The sequence below is a fragment of the Medicago sativa genome, chromosome 8 (genome assembly GCF_051527215.1).
Source record: "Medicago sativa cultivar Bolivia chromosome 8, Bolivia_mono, whole genome shotgun sequence".
NCBI classification, from domain to species: Eukaryota; Viridiplantae; Streptophyta; class Magnoliopsida; order Fabales; family Fabaceae; genus Medicago; species Medicago sativa.
This window is the reverse complement of record NC_140756.1, coordinates 29,256,793-29,284,545: the sequence shown is the minus strand read 5'-3', so window position 1 is coordinate 29,284,545 and position 27,753 is coordinate 29,256,793. Positions and strand designations below refer to the sequence as shown.

Below are 27,753 nucleotides of genomic sequence, written 5' to 3'. Positions count from 1 at the left end.
GTTGAGTGTCTAAGTTGATGAAAAATTCGATTGATTAAAACCATCTTAGTATAAATTGTGGTTGATTATTTTAGTTATTCTAATATTTTGCCAAGAAAGGTCTAATATTTTGCCAAGAAAGGTCTGATGCAAAATTTTAATCGATAAAAAATTATGAACGATTTTCTTTTTTGAAGGAAAAAGATGAAAAAAGGTAAAGGGAAGCAAACTCTACTACCAATTAAAACTTATGTAATCTTTTATAAAATAATCAATTTTATCAAAATAATAAAAAATTATAAATGAGGAAAATCAAATTACACCAAAGTAATGTTACATAGCTCAATATCTTTTTACTTGATTTATATTTTTCAGATCATGCATGTAAAATTTTATACACATCTAAAATCATTTGATATGGACATATGGTTTTGAGAATCACCTAGATCAACTGTGCAAAGTCTCTAACAATCTTTTCTGCCAGAGTTTCATATGAAACCGTGAGTTTTTAAAGAATCTCATACATACACTTTCACATTTTTTGGTGTTGTCTTTTAAAAAATCCTAAACGAAATTCACTTGGCAATTTGTGCTTTGATTTTGATTTTTCACTTATTTTACTTTATGGTGGTGATTTTTACCATTGTTGAAAATTATCCACTCACCGAAAGAACCACGTCACAAATTGTATCATAACCAGCACTGCATCATTCTCTTTGATCTTGATAATTTTTGCGAACTAGGTTATTGTTAGCTTTATGGTATGGGTTTTTGTTTTGATTTTATTTACCTCTTGAAAACCAATTCTAAATAGTCTATCTATTGGTTTAGGAGAGTGACATGAATTCCTTTTATACACGGTGTTAAGCCTATATGACACTTATCGATACAAGCTTAACATCGAGTAGAGAAGGCTTAATTCATCTCTTAATCTTAGTAAACTGTTTGAGAATTGGTTTTCGATAGGAAAAAAAAAATCCAAACAAGGAATCATGTCATATAACTAATTGATGCCATAAAACTATCATAAAGAATGATGCAGCATAAGTTATGATCATAAGAATGAAAATTTGTAATATGCTTCTTCTAGTGAGTGGATGATTTTTAACAATGAGAGAAGTCAACATCACAATGTACATAAGGGAAAAATTAAGATCAAAGCACAAATTACCATCTGGGTTTTATTTAGAAACTTGGCATGCGTTGTGATAGCAATGGTGGCACCCAAATATTTAAAGTTCTAGGTTGCAAGTTGTATGCGATATTTTAAAACTCACGATTTCGTATAGAACTGTATTCCAACATATAATGTATTTAAGAAGGAAATATTATTATGGAATTGGATTCAAATAATGTTATAGCTTTGGTGGAAAACAATGAAACAAGTCCTTGGAATCTATGTTTTTCTTTTTTTGTATTAAATATGGTGATATAAGATCAAGAAGGCCATTGATGTTTGCATCATCTCTATATATAAATGCTAGCAAGGTATAAACTATGTTGTATGGTTGTTTATTTTGTTGCCTCACCATTGTAAAATGGTGTAGACGTGCAAGTTGAGGACGGTTGAGACAGCGTGAGTACCGAGGACTATCTAGACGCTTTCTCATTTTCTTTTGCTTTGAAGTCTAGTCTAGGGCCTGTTTAGGATCTTTTGGGAGTTGTTTATTTTCTATGTTGGATTTATATGGAGAACCTTATTGTTTTATTTGTATTATGAGATTGAATTATGATGTTGAGACCTTGAGATGATTTTTTTAGAAGATGTTGCTTATTCCGTTGCGAAACTTTGATGAGAAATGAATATATGTGTCATGACCCAAAAACAATCATCGTGACCGGCGCACGAACTAGATCATTCTAGCCCGGCAAGCCTATTAATCAAACTTGACAACTATAATAAATAAATAAAAAATTCCAATTTGAATTTCATTTCAAAAGAAAATTCACTGAAATTTCGACAAAGTTTCCTCTGTATTTTCAACATTTCCAAGATGTAAATCCTGTTTTAAAAACCTGTTCTATCAGCCAGAATCTCCAAATAACGTCTTTATTTTCATACTACTTGTACAACTCAAAATAAAACATCCTAGACATCCAAATACCTGCAGATACATCAATTGACACTAGAGTATACATAAATAAAAGAGTCGGTCATCAAGGACGAAACACCCCTACTAGAAATCACCTAGGATATCTAGCATGTGAGTTGTGGACTTCTCAGGTATATTGAAGACTTTTAAATTATTGTCTCTGCACCAGATTTGTTGTGCCAGTTATACACAATCGTTGTGGAAAAAAAATCGGATAAAATCCAAACAATCGCAGTCACTTTATCAAGGCATAATATCACCATAACAAAGCAATCATATGATATTCATCATACCTTGCAAATAATTCTCGACAGAGTTATCAGCAGGTTTCTTAAACTGCAACATACTTTGAATTAGACTTTAAGCAAGCATCTAATCTATCACACAGTCATATCACAATAAGTGCATAAGTGCTATGTTGCATCAAATTCAACTGTGATTATAGAAAACACTTCTAAAATGACCGGATTTTAGACTAAAAAAAACAATCACAAACTTAGCATAGATCAAAGTTTACCATATCATACAAAGATACATTAACCAAACATGCAAGAGGACCAAATTGACCTTAAAATAAATCATTCAAAAAAAAACACGCAGCTAAATTATATCTTCTACTGAAACAAATCATATAATAAATATAGTCATACTCATAATTTTAATCATAAACATACATAAATATATATCTGATCTATCGTATTCTGGTATAGCTTATATTTTGACATACTTATTTGAGTATGTATCTGATTCTTTTCCGATAACCACTAGTTTCGGCTAACTAAGCCGGAGTTCCATAACTAAAATTCCTCATTTCCAACTATTGGTAAAATGCCCATGAAATATTTCTTCGTAGCTAACTCAATCTAAACATAATTTTCATGTTAATATGCATATGCTATGTTAGTATTCATGTTGGAGGGTCCTTAGAATTTTTCCTTGATTCCAAAATTTTGTTTTTTCTCTCTTTCAAATATTATTCGAATAATTATTGACTTAAAATTTCATATCATTAATTATACATTTCATTCGTTACTATGAGTCGTACCTCATAGGCTACATTATCTCTCGTTGTAGCAAACGGAGTTTTCATATTCGTTACTATGACCCGTACGTCATAGGCTACATTATCGCTCGTTGTAGCAAACGGATAAAAAAATCATTACTATGACCCGTACGTCATAGGCTACATTATCTCTCGTTGTAGCAAACGGAGTTTTTCTCAATATTCTCATTTCTTTCTTTCTTTCTTTCTTTTTCTATGAGCATGTTACCCATTTAAATTTTTCTTCTCATTTCCATTTTTCTGATTTTCTATAATTCACTTTGAGCATATTACTCAAAGGTTGCATTTCAAATTTTCCTTCAAATCACTTCTATAAATATATATATGCATCAATTGCGTTGTTAATTTCCCTCCAACATTTATACTAACATCAACATACTTGTTAACATAAAAGATATTTTAGAATACACTAATAAGAATAACTAATTCAGAAATAATCATTCTACTATCTCATATTTATTCTGTTTCAAAAGTACCATTCATATGGCATAATAGTCATGCTATAATTATGTCATCTTATTCTAATAATTCATAATCACACATTAATCATTCATATACAACAACTCAAGCTTTTGTTCTATCATTCCAAACATAATAACATATCAAAAACCATACATATACCACTTGTTATTATCACTTAGTTTATAGCAGCCCAAACAACAACTCTAAATAATCACTTATGTGCCAAAACAGCTTATGTTTTAAATCCACTACCAAAGGATAAACAACTTATGCTTAAACTATATACAAGACACTCTGTAGAGACATATTTGGGTTAATAAGAATAATTGTCAAGGAATTAAAGAAAGAAAAGATTAATTTCAAACAAACAAACAAAGCTCATAACTTCAAAATTGACCTAGATATACATGTGTGAAATTTTAGAGTAGTTTGTCAAAGTATTAACCTGATCACAATCATCATTACTCAATCTAAGAAGCAATAACAAAATATACCAATTTCCCAAGCATTTTTGAAGGTTCACAATCATGATTAGACCTATACAGATTACGGTATCTGTTTTAAAACAAAAAGAACATGTGACCGAGTAAAGATAAGAAGTATATTCGAGTAACATCTACTCATTACTAGCTTTATACATTATTATGTTCTTCTACTTTCACTTGTTTTACACCTCTTCTATGTTCCAATCCACAATTAATTCAAATCCAAAAGCTACTGTCTGAGTCTATTCCTTAAAACAACTTAAATTTTAACAATCCAAACTTACCTAATATCCAGCTCAAAACCTCAACCCAAGCTTCCAACTTCCTTGTCACTTGCTTCAGACCATCCTGATAAGTCACGGTCAGTACCCAAAATATGCATACACAACTCACTGTTGCTAACTGAAAGAGTTTTCCAAGGCTAGAGAAAGGGTGTGTTTTCGGCGAAGAAGAAATCAAAGCTTGCTTCAGGTTCTAACCACTCTAAACATCTAAGAATTTCAATTGTATGTGGTGATGGTGAATATTGAATGAATTTGGGAAAGTTAGGGTGAAGAGAATAGAAGAAGGCCGGTTGAGTTAGAGAGAAGGGGAAAAGATATTTTAAAAAAAAAAAAAAAATTAGTGAGAAAAGAGTGGAATTGTCTAGAATTCTCAAGAAAAATTTCCCACTTTTATGGTATTAAAGGGGAAGTTACCTTTTTGCCCTTATTTTTAAAAAATCTCATGGACAATTTGGTTAAAAAAATATGCGGGTTATTACAATATGCATGTTTTGAGTTTTAATGACGCGGCACCTTGATCATAATATGAATTAATTATTGTATTTATATTTAATATTAATGGTGGGGTTCGAGGGTGTTACAAGGATCACCTTGCTATCAGCAGGTGCAACTAAACATTGGTGGGATAGACCAAAATCAACTAAGAGAGTAAGGCCTCGCGTGTTAGGATCAATGAGTGATTAACAGATGCATCTTGAACCGATTAGGTTAGATAGATCCTGACGAACTCATTACTTAGATAGTCTACTTATGATAACTAAACGAGACTTGAATGTTATTTAATTCCAACAAATAAATAGGGGATTCAAAGAGTCCTAACCACTGCTTATTTTTCTACAACTAAAACATGTAACTTGCTCTGTTGCAAACAGATAAACATTGCAATCTCTTTTTCATCCGTCTTATATCGCTCTATCACACGTCGAAGTAAGTAGATCGCTTCCATAGTCGATCTCTCAGACATAAAACCAAATTCGTTATCACTAACCCGAGTCTCTTCTTTTAGTCTTCGTTCAATCATCATTTCCCATAACTTCTGGTATGACATAAGTTTAATTTCCCTATAATCATCGTAATTTTGTATACCCTCTTGTTCTTATAAATTAAAATTAAAGTGTTTCTTCTCTACTCATCCGACATTTTGTTTGTCCTAACAATCTCGTTATAAAGTTTGTTGAACCACACAATTCCTCTATCTCGAAGTCTTTTTAACAATGGGTATGTTGTCTAACCCAAATGTCTTGCCACTACTCATCCCTTTTCAAAAATTATTCTAGATTTATATGTAATGGAGCAAACTACAAAATATACAATTTAAAACTCAATTATGTTAACTAAAACTAATTGTATAGAGTAAAGAATCAAATATATCTTAGTTATGTATATAAGATTGAAATAAAGCAACGCTCCAAACTAAAACTAATTGCGTAATACTTTGAGCTGCAAACTTAACAGGGCATCATAAAGTGTTAGTAACGCCTTTCATGTTAGGTCTAAAATATATAAAGAAATAATGTATCAGCCAACACATAAGATAGATAAACAAACCTTTTAAGCTTATTTTTGTTTTACTAAGACAAACCTTTTAGCTTGAAAGGTCATATATAGATCAAAACAAGCACAACTCAGGATTCATAGATGATTTTTTATTTATTTTTTGCTAATATAGATGAATTCTAAAATATTTAAATTAACTTTATGAAATTAATTTTGCATTGGAAATTGGTTAAAAATGGAATGTTTAACTTTGTGAAAGTCAAAAAATTGTTGTTTTTAATAAAAGAAAAATCTATTTTTGACATCCTTAACTAGTGCTTTGAGGGCAATAGTTAGTATGACCCTAAAAAAAATATGAACGGAAAACAGCAATCATGTGCCCCAACAACTATATTGATATCTTGAGTATCATTTGAATTCTCCTTTTTCATTTTCTTTTTCCATTATTCCATTCTTGTACTTCAAACATATCACATGTTGCATGCAGGCGCCAACAACCCTGCAATTTTGGTCCTCCAGTAAGGATCTTAACCTAGTTATTTGGTATAAATATATGAGCAATAAACCAGAGCAAACAGGCCTAGAAAAGAGATGAAATCGAAGAATTAAAGAAAAAAATAAATTTTCCGCTGGTTGAGCTTCCTTCTTTCTTCTTCCTTGGTTCTCTCGTAGCCCTCTTTCTTTTCTCCTATGTGTTGTTTTATTTCTAGGTCATAAATGAGATCTAGGTTATATCTGTTGTTTATAAATTTATAAATTTAAGGCTTAATGATGTCTTTAGTCCCTGCAAATAGGCGGCGTTTAAAAATTGGTCCCTGTAATCGCTAATCCTGGCATTTTACCCCTGCAATTGTTAATCATTTAAAATTTGGTCCTTTGACCAACTTAATCACTGCCACGTCACCAGATTGACAAAAATGGCATGGGAATTGACCAAAATACCCCTGGGCTAATTTTTTTTTTCCTTCAAAAAAATTTTTTTTTCAAAATTTTGAAAATTCTTTTTTAAATTAAAAAAATCTGAAAAAATAATTAAAAGTCAAAAAAATTTTCGGAAAAAAATTGTTAAAATTAAAACTGAAAAATTTTCGGGAAAAAATCGTAAAAAAAATTCGGGAAAAAACTGAATTTTTTTTAAGGAAAAAAAAACAAAAAAAAAAATAAGTCAGGGGTAATTTCGTCATTTCCCATGCCATTTTTGCTAATCTGGTGACGTGGCAGTGATTAAGTTGGTCAAAGGACCAAATTTTAAATGATTAACAATTGCAGGGGTAAAATGCCAGGATTAGCGATTACAGGGACCAATTTTTAAACGCCGCCTATTTGCAGGGGCTAAACACACCATTAAGCCTAAATTTAATTATACATCATTTGTTTTCTTGATTTCTAATAGAACTTCTTCAAATTAGAAAGTTGAACTTTAAACAAGATAAGAACTATAAATGTTTGTTTCAAGCTCAAGAGAGTATTGGCTAGCAGAGTGTTAGTTGATGTTTTAGATTCTTTATATCTCTTTAAACATCAACTAACTCTCTGCTAGCCAACCTTTGATTTTTTTTACTTTAGCACATCCAATTTAAAAAAATGTTCATCTATACTTGATCAATGATTTCCCTCCCCTTCCTTTAGGTAACGAATAGGATTACACCATCAATAGGAAGAAAAAAATTGGTTACACATCAATAGGAAAATTGGAACCAAAACTTTTTCCAACCTATTTATAAAAGGGTTATGATAGAAGACACCTTTTGTGAAGGTGTCTTTTATCAAAAAGGTTCGTTTCAAACTCGAGTCGAGTTTCGAGCCGAACCAATTCTTATCGAGTCGAGTCGAGCTCAGACAGGTTCGACTCGACTCGACTCGTTTCCAGCCTTATTTATCAAGTTACTCTATGAGCATTTGTTAAAAGACACCAACTACTTTTTATGAAGGTGTCTTTTATCAAAGTTATAACTAAAAAAGTGAAAATCACACCTTAAGGTGTGACTTGATAAAAGACACCACACTACTTTTTATGAAGGTGTCTTGTAACATAACCCTTTATAAAATATGCTCCACATAGATATTTTTATCTGATATGTAATTTGCCGGATCTGCCTATCCCCCTTGAAGATGATTTTATTCCTTGCATCCCAAAGGCACCACACAATAGCAAGCCATATAAACCTTTTGTATTTTATCATTTATACACACACCCAAATTTTATTTTAATTTTATGAAACACATTTGTTTGAACTTCGTACTAATAATAGCTTAGTTCTAATGTGCTCAAGTCATTTAAGTGGTGCACTATGAAAGATCATTTTTTACAATCCACCAAATATTAGGGCAAACCCTCTTCTCTGTCTTCCCTTCTTCTCCTTCCCTATCCACCAAATATTAGACCATTTTTTTATTCGGTTTACAGAGCTCAATACACATTTTCGGCCATCACTGGGTGGAAGAACACTAACAACTTTTTTTAATAGTTTGCTGAATTCTTCATTCCAAGTTGAATAGTCATACTTTAAACTAATTATTGATTGCTTATGCACTGTGGTGGAGATTAAGTGTGTGTTTGGTATAGCGGTGGGGAGAATTGATTTTGATAGAATTGAGTTTGAGAGAATTGATTTTGGTTAAAAGTGAGTTGAATGTGAATTGATTTATGTTTGGATACACTTTATTAGAAGTGATTCTTGTGGGTTGATGTTGTTTGGATAGTTTGAATCAAAATTGATTTTGAATGTGTAATGACTAAACTATCCTTTTAATTGTATTTAAAACTCATTCTCATTAAAAAATTATTTCAACTCATCATACATGAATTTTATTGGTTCCGAAATTAATTTTAAAATCATATTAATTTATAAGAGTTATTTTTAATAATTTTTTTTATCAATTGGGTGATTTTAATAAAATAATATAAGCATAAAAAGACGTAAAAAATATGAGAAATTACACAACTATAAACTAAAATATACGTAAATTATTAATACATAATCATAGATTTCTAAATTAGTATAATAACGATGGCAGGGCTCTAAAGTATATTACATATAGATAATATATAATATAAGTTCAAGTGCAATATAATATTGAAAATTATTACAAACTAATTATTTAGCTTATACGCTATAATTTGATCTCGAATTGAGTTTCGAACATGATCCATCTCTGAAGAAGAAGCTACATTGAAACTTTGAGATTGATCCAAGTTAGTTGATCTATGATAATCATCATGGTGAATGATTGTATTTTCATCTTCATAAAGATTGAAATCAACATCCATTTCGGCACTCCTTCTAATAAAGTTGTGTATTGCCATTGTTGCGACAACTATATGAACTTGTGTCTCATATTTGAACTTAGGCATGCGACGCAAAATTGCAAATCTATTCTTCCATACCCCAAAAGTTCTTTCAATTGTGCATCGTAAACTTGAGTGGTAGTAATTGAATAATTCGTTATTATTTTCGAACCCACTTGAACGCCTAAATTCAGGAAGATGATAACGTTCACATCTATATGGACCAATGTACCCTATTGGTGTTGGATAACCAGAATCCACCAAATAATACTTACCTAAAAATAAATTAATTATTAAAATATGAAAATAAATAAATTGTTAATATAACAAATCATATCTAGTAAGACAATATAACATACCTTGCGGAGGATGCGGAAAGTTAAGGTTAGCAGTAGTAAGAGCTTTGTCAAAAACACGGGCATCATGGGCAGTGCCTTCCCAACCAGCTAATACAAAAGTGAAACACATATTCCAATCACATACAGCCATAATATTTTGTGTTGGATATCCTTTTCTTCCAATAAACCTTGGTTGCTCACTAGCACTAACTACACATGACACATGTGTACCATCAATTGCTCCTATAGCATTCTTAAAAAAAGGCCAATAACGTTGGTCATTTTTTATTTTGGCATGACAATCACGAAACATAGGATCTTCGGGTTTAATATATTTGAAGGACAACTTAAGGCATGCATGAAGTACACGATGGAAATGTCTACTTACAGTCTCACCCGAATGTTGAAATCTTTCTTGAATCATTCTATTACCGACACCGTGGCCTACAACGACCAAAAACATTGCAACCATTTCTTCAACCCCCATATGTTTAGAAGATTTTAAATCATGTTCCACCAATTCATTGCAAAGTTTATTAAATATATGTTTTTCCATTCGAAACATCTCATAACAACGAGTGGGATTCCCTTGCAATATTTCTTGAACCCATGCATGACCTGTGAGCTCACTAGTTCTACATGGCTCTTTGCATAAATTTTTTGTTGCATACTCACCAAGTAATGCAGCCAAAAAATAGGATTCTTGAAATATATCATCATCTTCTTCTTCTTGTGTATTGTGTTCCAAATGTTCATTCCAACCATTCATTTTAATAAAGAGGAACCTGTGCATAAATCACAATATATAATTCAATTAGTATAATAAAAAGCATATATCATTTAGCAGCTACAGAGGTGTATAAACATACCATCCAATTTGAAGTAAAGCAAGTAATTGTATGAAAAACATCATTTAGCAGCTACTGAATCTTGTACTATACTAAGGTTTTACTTTTTGAACATAATATAGATGAGAGCAGCATACTAGTTTTTTTTTTAATCAGCAAATTTATTAAGCTAGGCTAGCACAAGAAGCACTATACCCGCATTAGGAGGAAAAAGAGTACAAATGAGGGCCAAAAAGACGAGCACCTCACCACCACACCAACTCACTAAAAAACCTCCTAAAAGTCCAAAATCAGAACTGCACTGGACTAAAAGCAGTCATAAACGACCTGCTAACAACTCCCAACAACAAACAGACCACCTAAAAAACAAACCTCCAGCACAGTAAAGCTTACAACACAGAAAACACAAACAAAACTGCCAAAAAAGCCTGCTGTCATCCCTAAAACACTGCTGTCAACGCTGCTACAGCAGCCTAAAAACACCCTCAGCCTCAGCGAAAAAGGAAGAACTCAGCCACGCAAAACACACAGGCACCACGGTTACAAGTCGCCACATCAGAGAAAGAATCAACCTAACACACACTAGTACTGTCCAATTCACGATTCCATACTGCTTTTGACAGCACATTTTGGAAACAGAAAATTCATACTGATATATCAGGTGAATGATACCTGGCGAGAGTGGTTACTTGCTAGAGCTTGTGAGAGTATTTTTTGTGATTTTTTATCCACACTCTAAAGACATATAGCAACCTGTAATCAGTAAAGTCATAATAGCTATTAACAAAGGCAACCATGTAACAAATTCACTTCATTCAAATTCCAAAGACATAATACATAGGTTCATATCACCATAATAGCAATTTCAAAGACTTAATACATACTACTTGGGTTCTTAATAGCAAGCAAGTTCTAAAGGAAAGTCTTAACAGATAGGGCAACATAATGAAGATCTAAACACAAACTAAACAACCAAATACATAAACTAAGTCCAAGAGCATAAACTAAGTCCAATGGACATCACTAAGCCAATTCTTGAGCCAAATTAATACTTCATAAACATAGTAGGATTGAATGATGCAAATTTGAGCCAAATCAGCCTTCTTTCCTCAAAACCCCGCAATGATACAAACATCTCCCTAGCTGGCTTAAACATCATTAGGTTACAACACATTGTATGAAACTCTAAATCAGAAGTAACTGCATCCATGGTTTGAATCTCAGCCATCACTTCACCAATAGATGCATTACTTATAGCCTCATTCCGCGACTTGCAAGTCTCCGCAATCACATTAACAGCCTCAGCTATTGAAGTTGAAGTAGTTACAATTTACAATTTCATACAGATGAAATGATATAAACATTAATTAAACACATTGGAGCAGCACCAATGTTCATTTGTTTATCTTACACTTTAACTTGAATTGTTTTGTTAAATTGAGAAAGGATGTTGGTCATTTACTTGTTTATTGCTAATTTATAAATAATCAAATTGTGGTTTGAGGGACCAACAAAATAAAATTGTTTTTGGGATGAATTGAGTGGAAGGGATTGAAAACATTGTGTCCAAAGTGTCCTTTTTCCCTGCATATGTAAGATGAAATGTAGGAGGAGTAAGTACTTGGTACAAGCAACAACATTAGACCACCGCCACAAAATACTTGGAAGTGAAATTTTGATGGGTCATCAAAAGGTAAACCCAGTGCAGCTGGCATTAGAGGAATGCCTTGAAACACAGGCTACCATCGTAGAAGAATTTGCTGCTTCGATTTGGATTAAAAATTCAAATGAGGCAGAATCCCTAGCAATCTTTTCTGCCACAGTTTCATATAAAACGTGAGTTTTTAAAGAATCTCATACACCTTCACATTTTTGGGTGTTGCCTTTGAAAAAATCCTAAACGAAATCCACTTGGCAATTTGTGCTTTGATTTTGATTTTTCACTTACTTTACTTTATGGTGGTGAATTTTACCATTGTTGAAAATTATCCACTCAACAGAATAACCACGTCACAAATTGTATCATAACCAACACTGCATCATTCTCTTTGATCTTGATAATTTATGCGAACTAGGTTATTGTTAGCTTTGTGTCATGGTTTTTTTGTTTTGATTTTATTTACCTCCTGAAAACCAATTTTTAACATTTTAAAAGGGTTATGAGAGTGACATGAAATTCTTTTATACACGGTGTTTAGCGTAAATGACACTTCTCAATACAAGCTTAACATCGAGTAGAAAAGTTTCACTCCTCTCTTAACCATGGTAAACTGTTTGATAATTGCTTTTCGAAAGGAAAAAAAATCCCAACTAAAAAAATTTATGACATAAAACTAATTGATGCCATAAAACTATCATAAAGAATGATGCAGCATAAGTTATGATCATAAGAATGAAAAATTTGTAATATGGTTATTCCAGTGAGTGGATGATTTTTAATAATGAGAAAAGTCAACATCACAATATACATAAGTGAAAAATTAAGACCAAAACACAAATTACCATCTGGGTTTTATTTAGAAACTTGGCATGAGTTTTGATAGCAACGGGCACCCACAAATTTGAACTTCTGGGTTGCAAGTTGTATGCGATATTTTAAAACTCACGATTTTATATAGAACTGTATTCCAGCAGATAATGTATTTAAGAAGAAAATGTTATTATGGAATTGGATTCAAATAATGCTCTAGCTTTGGTGGAAAATAATGAGACAAGTCCTTGGAATCTATGTTTTTTTGTATTAAATATGGTGATATATGATTAAGATGGCCATTGATGTTTGCATCATCTCTCTATATACGAATGCTAGCAAGGTATGCGACTCACGCAATATTGGTGTATCTCTTCATAAACATGAAGTATAAAGTATAAAATATAGTCTTAATTCCTAAGAAGGATAATCCGGAAACTATGAGGGATTTACGCCCTATTTCACTATGCAACGTCCTTTACAAAATCATAGCAAAAGTGTTAGCAAATAGACTCAAGAGGTTACTGCCAAAATGCATTTCACATGAACAGTCAGCTTTTGTAGAAAATAGATCTATTCTGGATAATGTTTTGGTAGCATCTGAAATTTTACACCATATGAAATGCAAGTCCAAAGGGAAGAAGGGGGAAGTAGCACTGAAGATAGATATGAACAAAGCTTATGATAGAGTAAATTGGAGTTTTGCCTAAGGAATGATGAGGAAGATGGGTTTCGACGAGAAGTGGGTGAAATGGATGGCAATTTGTATGACTAATGTGAAATATCAAGTGCTTGTTAATGGTGAGGGTATTGGTTTACAATATCCTGGAAGAGGCTTACGACAAGGAGACTCGTTGTCCCCATACCTGTTTATTATTTGTGTTGAAGGCCTCTCAGTCTTGCTCAAAAAGTTAGAAGCCCGAGGGGACATTAATGGCATCAAAGTGTGTCGGGGAGCCCCACTTCTGACACACTTATTATTTGCAGATGATTGCTTTCTGTTTTGCAGGGCAAACGAAAAAGAGGCACAAACCTTGTCAGAAGCACTTAAAAAATATGAAGAGGCCTCGGGGCAGACAATAAATTTACAGAAGTCAGAAATATTCTTTAGCAAAAATACTAATCATACGACAAAGGAGACAGTAAAGAGAATTTTACAGGTCTCAGAGAGTATAGGCTCTGGAAAGTATTTGGGGTTACCATTGATGGTGGGGAGAAAGAAGAGGGATGTGTTCAATCATATTCGAGATCGTATTTGGAAGAGAATTCAACATTGGTCAGGAAAACATTTATCTAAAGTCGGAAGAGAGGTACTTATAAAGTCCGTGGCTCAATCGATTCCAACATATTGTATGAGTTTCTTTCTACTCTCGTCGACTTTAGGAGAGGAGATTCAAAAAAATGTTGAATTCATTTTGGTGGGGATCGAATAGACAAAATGGGAAAGGCATCAACTGGTTAAGATGGGAGAAACTGACAATGAAAAAAGAATACGGAGGCATGGGCTTCCGACATCTGTATGGTTTCAATTTGGCAATGCTAGGGAAGCAAGCTTGGAAATTAGAAACCAACCATGATACTATAGTTGCAAAAGTTTTCAAAGCTAGATATTTTCCAAAAGGGAATTTTGTGGATGCAAAATTGGGTCATAACCCGAGCTATGTATGGCGTAGTATCCATGCTTCACAGGTAATAGTCAGAGGAGGCCTCAGATGGAGATTGGGAGACGGTACACAGATTCGAGTGTGGTATGATCCATGGATCAATGATGAAGGGAGAGGTTATGCGACAAGTAACGTTCCAACAGGGAGGGAGGGCATGACGGTTAGCGAGCTAATTGAGGATGACGGTAATGAATGGAAAGTGAATGTCATCCAGGAGGTGTTTAATGAGAGAGACGTCGAAAATATCTTAGCCATGCCAATTATGGATGACATGGGAGAAGACAAACGGTGCTGGAAATTCACAAACCACGGGGAACACACTGTTAAATCAGCATATCACTATACCATGGAGAACCTGGTGGATAACAACGAGCTGAGAAAAGAGGGTAACTGGATGAAAATTTGGAGTCTTCAAATCCCACAAAAAGTAAAGGTGTTCTTATGGAGGGCGGCAAGGGGATGTCTACCAACGAAACACAGGCTTCAAACCCGCGGTGTACATGTTTGTGATCGGTGTGTGCACTGTGAGAGCTCCTATGAGAATGACTGGCATGTCTTTTTAGGATGTGCAAAACTAGAGGAGGTGTGGAGTGCAGCAGGTATATGGCCCATCATACAAAACAACTTAGAAACGGCGGATGGTTTTGTAGCCCTTTTCTTCAAGTTACTAGAATCTCTACAACACCAACAACTCTTTGATTTCGTAATGACCCTTTGGGGCATCTGGAAACGGCGCAACGATAAGTTGTGGAACGACGTCGAAACACCACCACGTATCTCAGTGAATATGGCGCGCGATGTCTTATTTCAATGGCAGCAGGTTCGCATAAATCAGGGAAGAAGAGAACAAGGAGAATACTGCAACAGTGGACTGACAGATCACAGACAAGAGGGGTGGATTAGACCGGTAGTCGGGGAAGTGAAGTGCAATGTCGATGCGGCAATTTTTAAGGATCAAGGTTGTTATGGGGTCGGTATGTGTCTAAGAGGGGATCAAGGGGAGTTCATTAGAGCGAAGACAACATGGTACAAAGGTCTCCCACAACCAAAAGAAGCAGAAGCAAGAGGTCTAAAAGAAACGATAAAATGGCTTGGTACTATGAGATTTCCTTCGGTGTCTATAGAACTTGATTGCAAGCAAGTGGTCGACGGCATCTCAAGCAATCTTAGCACCAATTCCATGTTCGGTGCGATTCTGAATACTTGCAAAGTTTCACTTTTGAATCATCAAAACTTTAAGATAAGTTTCATTAGGAGACAAGCAAATAATGTTGCCCACTTGTTAGCTAGGGCGTCATTATCTTATGCTAGTTCCCAAGTTCATGATTATATGTCATCTTGTATTGAAACTATTATTATAAATGAAATGAGTTAAGTTTGTTTCTGTCAAAAAAATATATATATAATCCAATGTAATGCAACATGCAAAAAAAACAGCAAGAATGTTTATGTTTCACTCTTTCACCAAATGACAAAAAAAAAAATAATAAGAACGGAAAATAGCAAGCATGTGCCCTAACAACTATTTTGATATCTTGAGTATCATTTGAATTCTCCTTTTTCATTTGCTTTTTCCTTTATTCCATTCTTGTACTTCAAACATATCACATGTTGCAGGCGCCAACAACCCTGCAGTTTTGGTCTTCTGCCCCCACAAGCCAGTAAGGATCTTAACCTAGTTATTTAGTATAAATATATGAGCAATAAACCAGAGCGAAGGGCGCCTGTAAAAGAGTGGAAACCGAAGAATTAACGAAATAAATTTTCTGTTGGTTAAGCTTCCTTCTTTCTTCTTCCTTGGTTCTTCTCTCGTAGCCCTCTTTCTTTCTTCCTTTGTGTTGTTTTACTTTTAGGTCTTAAATGAGATCTAGGTTATATCTATTATTTATAAATTTAATTATACATCATTTGTTTTCTTGATTTCTAATAGAACTTCTTCAAATTCGAAAGTTGAACTTTAAACAAGTTTTGATGTCATGATTTTTTTTTATAACATGATGTTTCTCTGATTTCAGTGGAGTGTCTAAGTTGATGAAAAATTCGAACGATTAAAACCATCTTAGTATACATTGTGGACTTGTGGTTGATTATTTTAGTTATTATAATATTTTGACAAGGTCTTATGCAAAAGTTTAATCAATAAAAAATTATGCAAAAAGATTTTCTTTTTGGAAGGAAAAAGATGAAAAAAGATAAAGGGAAGCAAACTCTAGTATATCAATTAAAACTTATGTAAACTTTTATAAAATAATCAATTTTATCAAAGTAATAAAAAGTTATAAATGAATATATATATATATATATATATATATATATATATATATATATATATATATATATATGAGTAATCTAAATTGCCAACCACCGCCATATAATACTTGAACTACATCATTCTCTTTGATCTTGATAATTTATGCACAATAGGTTATTGTTAATTTGCATTATGGTATCGGTTTTTGTTTTTGTTTTGATTTTATTTTTCTATTGAAAACGAATTCAAAACAGTTTAACAGGATTAGGAGAATGACGAAAACTTCTTATACACGGTGTTAAGCCTATACAACACTTATCGAAACAGGCTTAACATTAAGTAGAAAAGGTTTCTTTTATCTCTTAAATTTAGTAAACAATTTGAGAATTGGTTTTCGAAAGGAAAAAAAAATTCAAGCAAGAACTATAAATGTTTGTTTCAAGATCAAGAGATTTGACTAGCAGAGTGTTAGTTGATGTTTTGGATTTTTTTTTTCTAACATGATGTTTCTCTGATTTCAGTGGAGTATCTAAGTTGCTGAAAAATTCGAACGATTAAAACCATTTTAGTATAAAGTGTAGTTGATTATTTTAATTATTATAATATCTTGACAAGTAAGGTCTGATGCAAAGTTTAAGAGCAGTGCTATATCGCACGATAGCTCGTAACACGACAATTGCACGACAAGTACGTTTTTAGCTTAACCCACCTCTCCAATGGTTTCCATCCCCATCTCACCAATTATATATAACTGCAAGTGTAACACCCATACTAGACGTATCTAGAAAGTCTAGCATGTGCGTTAGTTTAGTACCGGATACATTAAAATTTACAACATAAATTTCTTCGAATGAATATATTATACAACAATACACGTTCGTACAATAACATTACTACACCTTTTGTCTAAAATATAATAAAAGCATCCTTGAAATCCATAATCATTCTGCAGCGGGTACGAACGAGCACTTGCTGAAATATCCATCCGGCTACAGGCTTGCGATCCACCCTGTTTATCTGAAACAAATAGGATTGGGATGAGACATAAGGTCTCAGTGAGTTCCCCTAAATCCTAGGCTATAGGTAACCTCAGGGGAAACCTACGGTCACGACGTGTCTACTTTACAACCTGACGGTTGATTATACGTGTGTGGGGACTTGCATACTTAGACGGTTGTGCATACTAGGGCCGTCATAAACATCTTACTTGTTATAGGCTTACTATAATCATATGTGTCATGGCGGTCAAGGGATCCTAAGACCGCTACCTCATGATACGTTAAATGCATCAAGACTAAACTTAATATATTCATGACACAATCATAAACCGGACGATTAGGGGAACCTAAGATCGTCATCGACATAACATTCTTTACTTGTTCTATTTCCTGACTTGAACTTATCTTATAGCACCTTGTGCTCTGGCTTAATAACATAATTGTACTTGAATTCATTCTTGCATAAACATAAATAAAGTCAGGGTCATTCTTGGTTAGTGTTGAACAAACATATTATCTGAGTTCATTTTACGGATTAATCCCGAGTGGAGTAACCCCGGAAGTTAATCCCATACTACCGGTGAAAGGCCTAGCTAGGGCGCACCGGACTCCCTAAATGACGTGCGGGTCCCTTACGGCTAACCACATTCCCCCTGGAAGAACCTTTTGCATCCGACCTGGGAAGGAATACAAAAGACACGGCACCGTCAAATCTTGCTTATTCAGTGGCATGCGGGTCCCTTTCGGCTAACCTCATTCCCATCATGAGAACCCCTTGCATCCAACCTTGGAAGGAATACAAGAGACATGACACCTACTTAATTCATTTTAAACTTATCTTAATCTTGATCTTTAACTCTCATGAAAGGATTAAACCTATTCATGCTTACTTGTTACCTAGAATCCTTAATCGATTCTATTAGTGGTAACCTTCTTACTTGATCATGTACTTTCTTATTCTTAGTGGAGAGATATAACTTATCAAACCACAACTTATCATACTTACATGATCTTCTTAAACATATGCGAAGAGTTTACACTTCGCGTCTTTCCTTATTAGGATTCTTGCTTAACTTTCTTTGTGAAAAAATATCTAATCTCTCACATCCTAGCATAAATAATTGGCTAAAATGCACTTTTGGCCCCCTAAGTTTAGCCCCGTAGCAATTTTGGCCCCCTATTAAAAAAATGACTTTTCAGCCCCCCAACTTCACCCCCTTTTGCAACTCGGTGGCCCCCTTCAATTTTGACTCGGTCAAAACTCAGTGACCAATAGATGGATGCCACGTGACATTTATTGAATTAAAATTAAAAAAAAAAATCCAAGTAATTATTTACATAATTAAATAAATAAAAAAAGAAATAAAAAAATAGAAAAGGAATATCTTTAATTAAAAAAAAAATGGAAAAAGATGGAACACGTGATTCCATCACCAACACCATTCATCATCTTCCATCCAAACCCAGCAGCTTCATCAAGCAAAGTGTTCAACAGTGGGAGAAAAACAAACACAAACACAGCTGCCCAAGAAACAAATGCAACTCAAATCACCAACACAAATTCACAAAACTCAAAATATAACCTTAAAATTATAGCCTTCACATGCTCACAAGATAACCAACAACAATTTCAACAAATCTACAAAAAATCAACAAACCTAAAACAAATTCAAACATAGGCTAGTTGATTAGGTAATAATAACAAGAATTAAAAGCTTAATTCAAACATAGGCTAGTTGATGAAATGCTCAGAAACGGAACCAGATACAATCCTTCCAAAAAATCCCCAAATGCTAGGCTTCATCACTGCCAAACCCGTTCCAACTCCACATAGCAACGAAACAAACAATATCCAAAAATCCAAACTCTTCATCGGTTGCAGGCTTCTGAGGTCCGTACACCTGTTTCGTCGACGCCGGAGTGTTGAAGATCACCGGTTGTCGCCACTGAAACCCACCTCGACACCATAGTCTCACCTTCATAAAATTTTGGTTTGATTGTAAAATTTGGAATCAGAGATAGAAAGTTGTGGTGGGTTTTGGGTTTGTGGGGAGGGAGGTTGTCGTTGTTGAAAAGAGACAGAGGGAGGAGGTAGAGAGATTATGAGGTTGTAGGGAGGGAGGTTGTCTGGGTTTGATGAGAAAGAAGAGAGAAGGGTTGAAATCACGTGCCCCTTCCTCCTTCCTTTTTTTTTTTTTTTTTTACCAAAATCATTTTTAATTCTTTTTTTATTCTTTTTTGTTTTTTTATTTTTTTAATTAATTAAATGCCACGTGGCGTCCATCTATTGGCCACATGAGCTTTGACCGGGTCAAAATTGAAGGGGGCCACCGAGTTGCAAAAGGGGGTGAAGTTGGGGGGCTGGAAAGTCATTTTTTGTAATAGGGGACCAAAATTGCTACGGGACCAAACTTAGGGGGCCAAAAGTGCATTTTAGCCTAAATAATTTCATGCTAATCTCTCACATCCTAGCATAAATAATTTCATGCTAACTATCTAGTTCTCGATAACTATATTGAGGCTCTAGTTCTTTCCCCTTTCTTATTTCATGCTACCCGGACATAATGAATATTATTCTCTCGTATGCCACGCTTTACCAACACATTAAATACTTGCTTTATTCTTAAGTAAACATATAAATAAAACATGTAAAACATCTCTTCAGCAAGTATTCATGAGTTAGCAAGCATAGCATAATTTGGGTAACTAATCATAACATATAAAATTCCTAATATTCATATTATCCTCACAAGATAAAAACATAATCCCAAAGGGTAGGAAAACTATCTATGGAACTCACCATAGAAAAAATTCTGGATTCTCTCAATATCTTTTGCCACAACTCAAAGCTCATATCATTGCTTTCTCTTCAACCCTCTTCTCTTGCTCTTAGAAGCCTTATTTTCATATCTCCGCTTCAGTCCTTATCCATTCAATATGACTCACTTATGCAAAACCCGTACCCTGCAATATCCAGCATCAATGCCTTGACTTCAACAATTTAATTAAAATACCAAACGATATCGGTTTAGAGCAAACGACTACTCGTTGGAAAGCTTAGGGTGTCAAGATTCCGAATATAATTTTTGTTTTGAGGGTTAACCTTCGAATTTGTACAGTTTAACAAAAGAGTGGACATTGGTACAGAAACGAGATTGAAACTTTCCTCAAAATTGCAGGTACTTTTTCTCCTACTATACTTGATAAAATTTAACAATTCTTGTGTCTAAAATGTAGACAATTTCGTTAGCCATCCATAGCAATAACGACCACTTAATTCAGAGTTACAGGGAGAGAGTTCTTACCATTTTAGTGAAGCCCTGTTCCAAAACCCGTAGCCAGAATCAGCATAAAATACCAAACTTTAAACATGTTTTCCGAACTCGTTTCAAATCTGAATCATACAAAATTTGTGTCCAAACTGTAGGGAATTGAATGAGGAATCCAAAACTTTAACAATCATTCAATTCCAAGCTACATAGAAACAGGTACGAATTAAAAACCAGAACTTGAGTTTACCACTATTTTATGAAATTCGTCCATAATCAACCTCAAATTCAAAATTAATGAAACACTCACCTATTGATTATGCAGCAACCCCAGCTTAAGCTCCAATTTCCAACTTTTCTCTGCATCAAAAACCTAGCTTCCCTTAAACATCTCTTTATGAGCTTTAAGATGAAAATTTGCTAATCCAAGTTGTTTCAACCACAACATAAGCTTGATCATTCAAGAATCCAATTTAATCAAAACCTTAACTTCTTAAAGGAGAGAATAATTGAAACTTACCCATTAAACCAAGCTTCTAGCACCATAAAAATTTTCTTGGAAAATTTACACAACTTGTTTCATAATTTGGAAGTAGTTTGGAAAAGATTGATGGAAGAAGAAGAAGAAGAAGAAGGAAGAGAAGCGTGAGAGAAGAAGAAGAAGAAAAAGAGAATGAGAAAGAGAGAGCACGGCAAGAATGAAAGGAAGGAGCATAATAATTATGTGAAAACAGTGTTATGCATAGTGATTTAATGATAATTGAGTTACTATGCAACACGTGTGTTTCTCACCAATTGCCCTTGAAAATTGCTGTTCACACATTTAAGAAGGCTGGGACACACATGTAAAATACGTTTTTGCCCCCTCGGCAGTTAACTGCCGGCAGTTAACTGCCGAGGATTTCAAAAACCGGCTGCAGTTAACTGCCGAGGAAAACCTCGGCAGTTAACTACCGAGGAAAAGCAAATTTCATTCTTCCCAGGAGCAGCACCCCATCCAGAATTTTCATTTCCGGACCCACCATTGCTGGCAGTTGTGGCTCCCCAACCAGCTTCAGTTGTATTGCTTTCTTTGTTTGAGCTATTTCCACCCCAACTTTTACCACCAGTCGCTCCCCATCCACTCTCGCCACCAGAGGGAGTTTCATTCTTCCCATGAGAAGCACTCCATCCAGCTTTTTCATTTTCAGGTGCATCATTATTGGCAGCTGTGGAGGAAGGTTGGTGAAAGAGTCCATGTGTGAAAAAGCCTCATACACTGTTGAGACACTTAGATTCCAATTCTTCTCTTCTTCTTCAATTATTCTGGTCCTAATTTACCCAAGGTTTTGCAACGGTAGTTTGATCCACATAACAAATTTCAATTGCCTTTTTTTGTTTGATGAATTTGGGAACTACCCACAAAGAAAAAATATTAATTTTGATGGGAAAAGGAAATTTGGGTGAAGATAAAAAATTGTTTGATTGTTCAGGAACAAGAAGTGATTGGGAAAAGGAAATTTGGGTAAAGATAAAAAATTGTTCATGAACACAGTGATTGGGAAAAGAAATTTTGATGGGAAAAATTGTTTGGGTGAATACAGGAACACGAAGTGATTCCTCGGCACTTAAGTGCCGATGGTTTTTTTTCCCTTTTCCCTCGGCAGTTAACTGCCGAAGTTTTCAATTTTCCTTGGTAGTTAACTGCCAAAGTTTTCCTCGGTAGTTAACTGCAGCCGGTTTCATAATTCGGCAGTTAACTGCCGAGGGGGCAAAAACGTATTTTACATGTGTGTCCCAGCCTTCTCAAATGTGTGAGTAGCAATTTTCATTGCCCTTTTTGTCTTACACGTGTTTATTCTGTCTCTTAAGGGTAACTTGGGTTTGTCCAAAAATTAATTAAATAAACTTTTCCTGTCATATTTATTTTTCCATGAACATTAGTCCTCTTATCACGTTAATCTGACAATATTCCAAAAATTAACGAGCGGGATATTACAGCAAGCCCATCTACATGTTTTAGGACTAACCATGTAATGTAAGCAACTCCTCTAAGTCGTCTTCACTGTTGCCTTTCACTGTAGCTGTATTCATCATTGCCATCAGCGTTTTTGTTGTTCTAGTTGTCTTCACCGTTGCTTTCGTTGTCGCCGCACAACTTAGTTGCCATTAGTCAACAATGTTGTGATTGTTAATCAATAAAAAATGAGTAATGATATTTTGACATCCATTTGATGACAACTTTGTTGACAACCTTGTTTTTCTCACTTCTTATTGGTCAAAAACAATGGAGAGAGAAAAAGGAAGAGAGAGGATAACAACATCATGTGAGTATGAGAGAGAAAGTTGTCAAAAAGTTGTCAAAAAGTGGTTGTCAAAATATCATTTCTCATAAAAAATTATGCAAGAAGTTTTTCATTTTTGAAGGAAAAAGATGAAAAAAGATAAAGGGAAGCAAACTCTACTACCAATTAAAACTTATGTAATCTTTTATAAAATAATCAATTTTATCAAAATAATAAAAAATTATAAATGAGGAAAATCAAATTACACCGTAGTAATGTTACACCGCTCAATATCGTTTTACTTGATTCTTATTTTTCAGATCATGCATGTAAAATTTTGAGAAATAATATTTGAACATCCATTTTTTAACAACTTTTGTGACAACCCTCTCTCTCATACTCTCGTTATACTTTTATTCTTTCTCTTCTTTTTCTCTCTCTATTGTTATTGTCCAATAAAAAGAGAGGAAAAAGATTGCCACAAAAAGTTGTTGAAAATTGAATGTCAAAATATCATTCCTCTAAAATTTTATACAAATCTAAAATCATTTGATATGGTTTTGAGAATCACCAAGATCAACTGTGCAAAGTCTCTAACAATCTTTTCTGCCAAAGTTTCATATGAAACCGTGAGTTTTTAAAGAATCTCATACATACACCTTCACATTTTTTGGTGTTGTTTTTAAAAAAAAATCTTAAACGAAATTCACTTGGCAATTTGTGCTTTGATTTTGACTTTTCACTTATTTTACTTTATGGTGGTGATTTTGACCATTGTTGAAAATTATCCACTCACCGAAAGAACCACATCACAAATTGTATCATAACCAGCACTGCATCATTCTCTTTGATCTTGATAAATTTTGCGAACTAGGTTATTGTTAGCTTTATGGTATGGGTTTTTGTTTTGATTTTATTTACCTCTTGAAAACCAATTCTAAATAGTCTATTGGTTTAGGAGAGCGAGTGACGTGAATTCCTTTTATACACGGTGTAAAGCCTATTTGTCACTTATCGATACAAGCTTAACATCGAGTAGAGAAGGTTTAATTCATCTCTTAATCTTAGTAAACTGTTTGAGAATTGGTTTTCGATAGAAAAAAAATCCAAACAAGCAGCCTTGCCATATAACTAATTGATGCCATAAAACTATCATATGATGCAGCATAAGTTATGATCATTAGAATGAAAATTTGTAATATGCTTGCTTCTTCCAGTGAGTGGATGATTTTTAACAATGAGAGAAGTCAACATCACAATGTACATAAGGGAAAAATTAAGATCAAAGCACAAATTACCATCTGGGTTTTATTTAGAAACTTGGCATGAGTTGTGATAGCAATGGTGGCACCCAAATATTTAAAGTTCTAGGTTGCAAGTTGTATGCGATATTTTAAAACTCATGATTTCGTATAGAAATGTATTCCAGCAGATAATGTATTTAAGAAGGAAATATTATTATGGAATTGGATTCAAATAATGCTCTAACTTTGGTGGAAAATAATGAGACAAGTCCTTGGAATCTACGTTTTTTTAATTTGTATTAAATATGGTGATATATGATTAAGATGGCCATTGATGTTTGCATCATCTTTATATATGAATGCTAGCAAGGTGTGCGACTTACACAATATTGGTGTATCTCTTCATAAACATGAAGTATAAAGTATGCTGTAATTTACTTCGAAAAATTAGCAATGAACATGATTAAAATGGTAATAATTCATATATGGAAAAAGTTTAGTGTTTTATATTACATTATTGTACTAGTAAATCTGGAGGGAGTATTAGATGGCAATTTCAAGTTGAGTGTTTTTTATGTTTATTGTATTCTACTTTGTTCTGATTTCATTTTTTTAATTTATTCTCTAAACAAATTAGAAAGAAAAAAAAACACTCGTTCACGTGTTACCAACAAAAAATCATTATATATTCCATTTGGTTAGATTAAAGTGTACTCTCTGATAATTTTAGGAATAAGCCAACTATAGTTTCTTCTTGATTTTTTACTTGGCTACTTAATTTCTAATTTTGTGTGAAAATAATGCATCGTTAACATATGCGTGTGTGCTTGTAAAACTTTATCTCCCAAATTTTTACCATTCTTTTTTTTTTTTTGTCTAGAAAATTACCTTAACCTATAATGAAATTTCTAAAAATAATCAGAGGTTTTCCGGCTACTGAGACCTATTAGTTCTCCTGCTCTTTGACTTTGTACGCTCTTTTCACAAACCTCAACATCAGCATTCATACTTTACCATCTTCATTCTTTCATTGATATTACTAAAACCACTCTAGTCACTTTGTTCGTGTTGTTGTTGAAGGGTTGTGAGACTATATTATAGAAAATGGACAAAGTTATACAAGAATTTGAGGCATTGTGCACAGATGCAGAAAAGGTTCAAAGGAATACATTGAAACGAATTTTGGAAGACAATGCATCAACACAATATTTACAGAATTTAGGTCTTAATGTAAGAACTGATCCCGAAAGTTTCAAGGCATGTGTTCCACTTGTTACACACAGATTTAGAACCTTATATCAATAGAATTATTGATGGTGATGCTTCTCCTATTCTAACTACAAAGCCCATCACAGCTATGTCTTTAAGGTGTACTGTTGTTTTCTTTTTACAATTTCATATGTTACATACATTTGATTTTTGTTTCTTCGTAACGTTACTTAATATTTCATATATTATACGCTATATTTGTTTTGTTCCGAACTACAAACCATTTAAATTTTTAGACTTGTACAATTGCAACGTAGAAAGTTTTTCTAAGTCTGAGAACCATGTTCTTGCAGTTCTGGCACTACCCAAGGGAAGCCTAAATATATACCATGGAATGATGAACTGTTTGAAACAGCAATGCAGATACATCAGGCCTTTTTTGCATATCTAAACAGGTTCATTTCATTTATTAAAAAAATTATGATTGAATAATTATTTTGTTATATACTCTTCTGTCCTACCATGATTTTTTGTTGGTTAATTAAAGTTGGCACTCTAATATTATATATAACTCCATTTTGTAGAGAGTTTCCAATGCTACAAAATGGGAAGTGTCTACACTTTGGATATGGCTGCAAACAGTTCCAAACAAAAGGGGGTCTCATAGCTACAAATATTACAACCAACATGCTACGCAATCCGAATTATAAGCATGTAGTGAAAGAACTTAAGATTCAATATTGCACCCCAAATGAAGTGGTACTATGTCATGATTATTTTCAATCACTGTATTGTCATTTATTAATTGGACTGATTTACCGCGAGGAAGTTCAGTCTTTGTCTTCATCATTTGCTCACCTCTTAGTCCAAGCATTCAGAACTTTTGAACAAGTTTGGGAAGAGCTTTGTAGTGATATTAGGGAAGGAGTTCTTAGTAGTAGAGTCACAGATCCATCGATTCGAATGGCAATGTCTAAATTGCTCAAACTAAATCAAGAATTAGCCGACATAATCCGCAAAAAATGTCTAGGGCTGAATAATTGTTATGGTTTGATACCAGAGTTGTTTCCTAATGTGAAGTACATTTATGGAATCATGACAGGGTCGATGGAGCCATATTTAGGAAAGTTGAGGCACTATGCAGGAGAGTTCTCTCTATGGAGCTTCTGAAGGGTTCATAGCTGCAAATATTAACCCAAAACTTCCCCTTGAATTGGCAACCTATGTTATGTTTCCTCAAAATGGATACTTTGAGTTCATTCCTCTCACACATCCTAAGAATGAGGGCAGTGACCTTTGTGTTGATCCTCATCCAGTGGGACTCACTGAGGTGAAGGTTGGTGAAGAATATGAAATTGTTATGACCAATTCAGCAGGTAAACACTTCTGGTTTTTTGACACCTTTATGTTAATGTGTTTTGGGAAATGTGTACGATAAAAAAGTTAACATTTATCGTATTAACTTACTCGGTTAAATAATTTCAGGATTATACCGGTATAGGCTAGGAGATGTGGTAAATGTTATGGGATTCCATAACTCAACTCCAAAACTCAAGTTTATTCGTAGGAGTAGTGTTTTGCTGAGCGTTAACATCGACAAGACCACAGAGAAAGATTTACTATTAGTTGCGGAAGCATCTGCCAAATTATTAGCAGAAGAAGAATTGGAAGTTATTGAATTCACAAGCCATGTTGATGTATCCAAAGAGCCTGGAAACTATGTAATATTCTGGGAAATTAGTGGTGAAGCAAGTGAAGAATTGTTGAGTAAATGTTGCACTTGTTTGGATAAGTCTTTCACTGATCCATCCTACAATTTTTCTCGTAAGGCCAACACTATCGGGGCCTTAGGACTCCGAGTTGTTAGGAAAGGAACGTTCCAAAAGATTCTTGATCATTACTTGGGATTAGGAACATCTATTAGTCAGTATAAGACACCAAGATATGTAGGTCTTACACAGAACATTGTGTTGCAAATCTTGAATGAAAATGTTGTCAAGAAATATCTGAGTACTGCTTTCAATTGAATAATATTTGACATTGTGC

General features: G+C 33.9%; 1 protein-coding gene, 2 long non-coding RNA genes and 1 pseudogene across 7 annotated transcripts; 1 reads left to right on the top strand and 3 right to left on the bottom strand.

Moving 5' to 3' along the window:
- Positions 1-1,380: 1,380 nt before the first annotated feature.
- On the bottom strand, positions 1,381-4,723 carry LOC146898199 (uncharacterized). The gene is made up of 2 exons (XR_015022801.1): positions 2,366-4,723; positions 1,381-2,232 (listed from the first exon to the last, which is right to left on the bottom strand). It is a non-coding gene; the product is annotated as an uncharacterized LOC146898199 (long non-coding RNA).
- A 4,173-nt stretch (positions 4,724-8,896) lies between these two features.
- On the bottom strand, positions 8,897-10,272 carry LOC146898198 (uncharacterized). Its single transcript, XM_085734052.1, has 2 exons — positions 9,512-10,272; positions 8,897-9,427 (listed from the first exon to the last, which is right to left on the bottom strand). The coding sequence occupies exons 1-2, from the start codon at positions 10,257-10,259 to the stop codon at positions 8,958-8,960; spliced, it is 1,218 nt and encodes a 405-aa protein (XP_085590178.1). The 5' UTR covers positions 10,260-10,272; the 3' UTR covers positions 8,897-8,957.
- A 7,143-nt stretch (positions 10,273-17,415) lies between these two features.
- LOC146898197 (uncharacterized) lies at positions 17,416-22,645 on the bottom strand. Of its 4 annotated transcripts, none has more exons than XR_015022605.1 (5): positions 21,511-22,645; positions 21,301-21,410; positions 21,027-21,195; positions 20,522-20,685; positions 17,416-19,242 (listed from the first exon to the last, which is right to left on the bottom strand). It is a non-coding gene; the product is annotated as an uncharacterized LOC146898197 (long non-coding RNA). The 4 variants fall into 4 exon arrangements; XR_015022606.1 differs by having other exon boundaries at positions 17,416-19,697; positions 21,301-21,350; XR_015022604.1 differs by having other exon boundaries at positions 21,301-21,350; positions 21,511-22,644.
- A 2,754-nt stretch (positions 22,646-25,399) lies between these two features.
- Positions 25,400-27,753, top strand: LOC146898196 (jasmonoyl--L-amino acid synthetase JAR4-like; annotated as a pseudogene). The gene is made up of 4 exons (XR_015024072.1): positions 25,400-25,866; positions 26,061-26,162; positions 26,292-27,083; positions 27,193-27,753. The product of XR_015024072.1 is annotated as a jasmonoyl--L-amino acid synthetase JAR4-like (transcript).